Source organism: Gekko japonicus, unplaced genomic scaffold, assembly GCF_001447785.1.
Source record: "Gekko japonicus isolate JY-2015 unplaced genomic scaffold, Gekko_japonicus_V1.1 scaffold2237, whole genome shotgun sequence".
In the NCBI taxonomy this organism is placed as follows: domain Eukaryota; kingdom Metazoa; phylum Chordata; class Lepidosauria; order Squamata; family Gekkonidae; genus Gekko; species Gekko japonicus.
The window spans coordinates 276,582-277,642 of record NW_015174906.1 but is presented as its reverse complement, the minus strand read 5'-3'; the positions used below and the strand labels follow the sequence as shown (position 1 = coordinate 277,642).

At 61.5% G+C, this 1,061-nt stretch overlaps 1 protein-coding gene across 1 annotated transcript in view; it reads right to left on the bottom strand.

Annotated features, from left to right (window-relative positions):
• DNHD1 (dynein heavy chain domain 1) overlaps positions 1-1,061 on the bottom strand; it is a 59,983-nt gene that overhangs the window by 14,732 nt on the left and 44,190 nt on the right. Inside the window, 1 exon segment of the mRNA XM_015425009.1 lies at positions 45-147. Coding sequence (XP_015280495.1) covers positions 45-147 — 103 coding nt within the window.

Here is a 1,061-nt window from a genome sequence, read left to right as displayed (position 1 = left end):
TGGCGGAGAAGAGACGGGGGCGGGGGCGGGCTGGCAGGCCTCACCTGCTTGATCTTGTCCAGCTTCTCCTGGAGGGCGTGCACGTCCCGGGAGTGGGCCTGCTGCTTCTCGCTCACTTCCCCCATCTTGTGCAGAGCCAGCTTCATCCTGTGGGCAAGGAGAGGAGCTGTGCAGGGCCTGGCTCCCGCCCTCTTCCTCCCCCTCAGCCTAGCCTGTCCCACAAGCCTGTGGCGAGGATGGAAGGGGGGGGAGGGAAAAGCCATGGAGCCCCCACCACCACCGCCCCCCCAGCAGCTTGAAAGGAGGGATGAAAATGGACGAATGGCCAGAGAGACAAATGGTATGTGCCACGGAAACAAATGTTGCATGCAGAAGTCTTTCAGTTTTCCCTGTGCGTGTTTCATTTGTTTTGAGGAGGAGCTCTCTCTCTCAAGGACTGCTCTGGAAAGAGCTCTCTCAGCCCCACCCGCCTCACCAGGTGTCTGTTGTGGGGAGGGGGAGGCCTTTGTAAGCCGCTCTTGAGACTCCGAGTGAAGGGGCGGGGGGGGGGCATAAATCTGAACTACTACTCCTCCTCTCCTCCTCCTCCTCCTCCTCCTCCTAGTAGCCCCGAACACAGCAGCCTTTGCAGAGCTGGTCCCTCTTTCAGCCACGCTTGAGTGTGACCGGCCTCAGTGACAGGAAGACAAGGTCCGGCTGCCTCCAGAGCCCCCACAGAGGAGGGGGGGGGGCTACGTGGAAGCCCACAAAGGAGAGGGCCTGGAGGCAGCAGCCTGGCCCCCCGGGACTCCCTCATGGCTAACATCCAGAGAAACACGGCCTTTCGCTGTGGAGGCGCCACCTGGCTTGGGTGATGCCATCAGTGGACCGCCCTGGACCGCCCGTGGCCACCCACACATCCTGGACCCACAAATTCCACCCCTCCCCTGCTGGGTCGGGGAGTCTGGTCTTCTTGTCCGCCTGGACAATGCCATCGGGCTCCCATACGTTCTAGCAAGAGGGCCGGGGGGGGGGGGTTCGCTCTCTCTCCACAGGGCACATAATGTTAAGAACATAAGAAA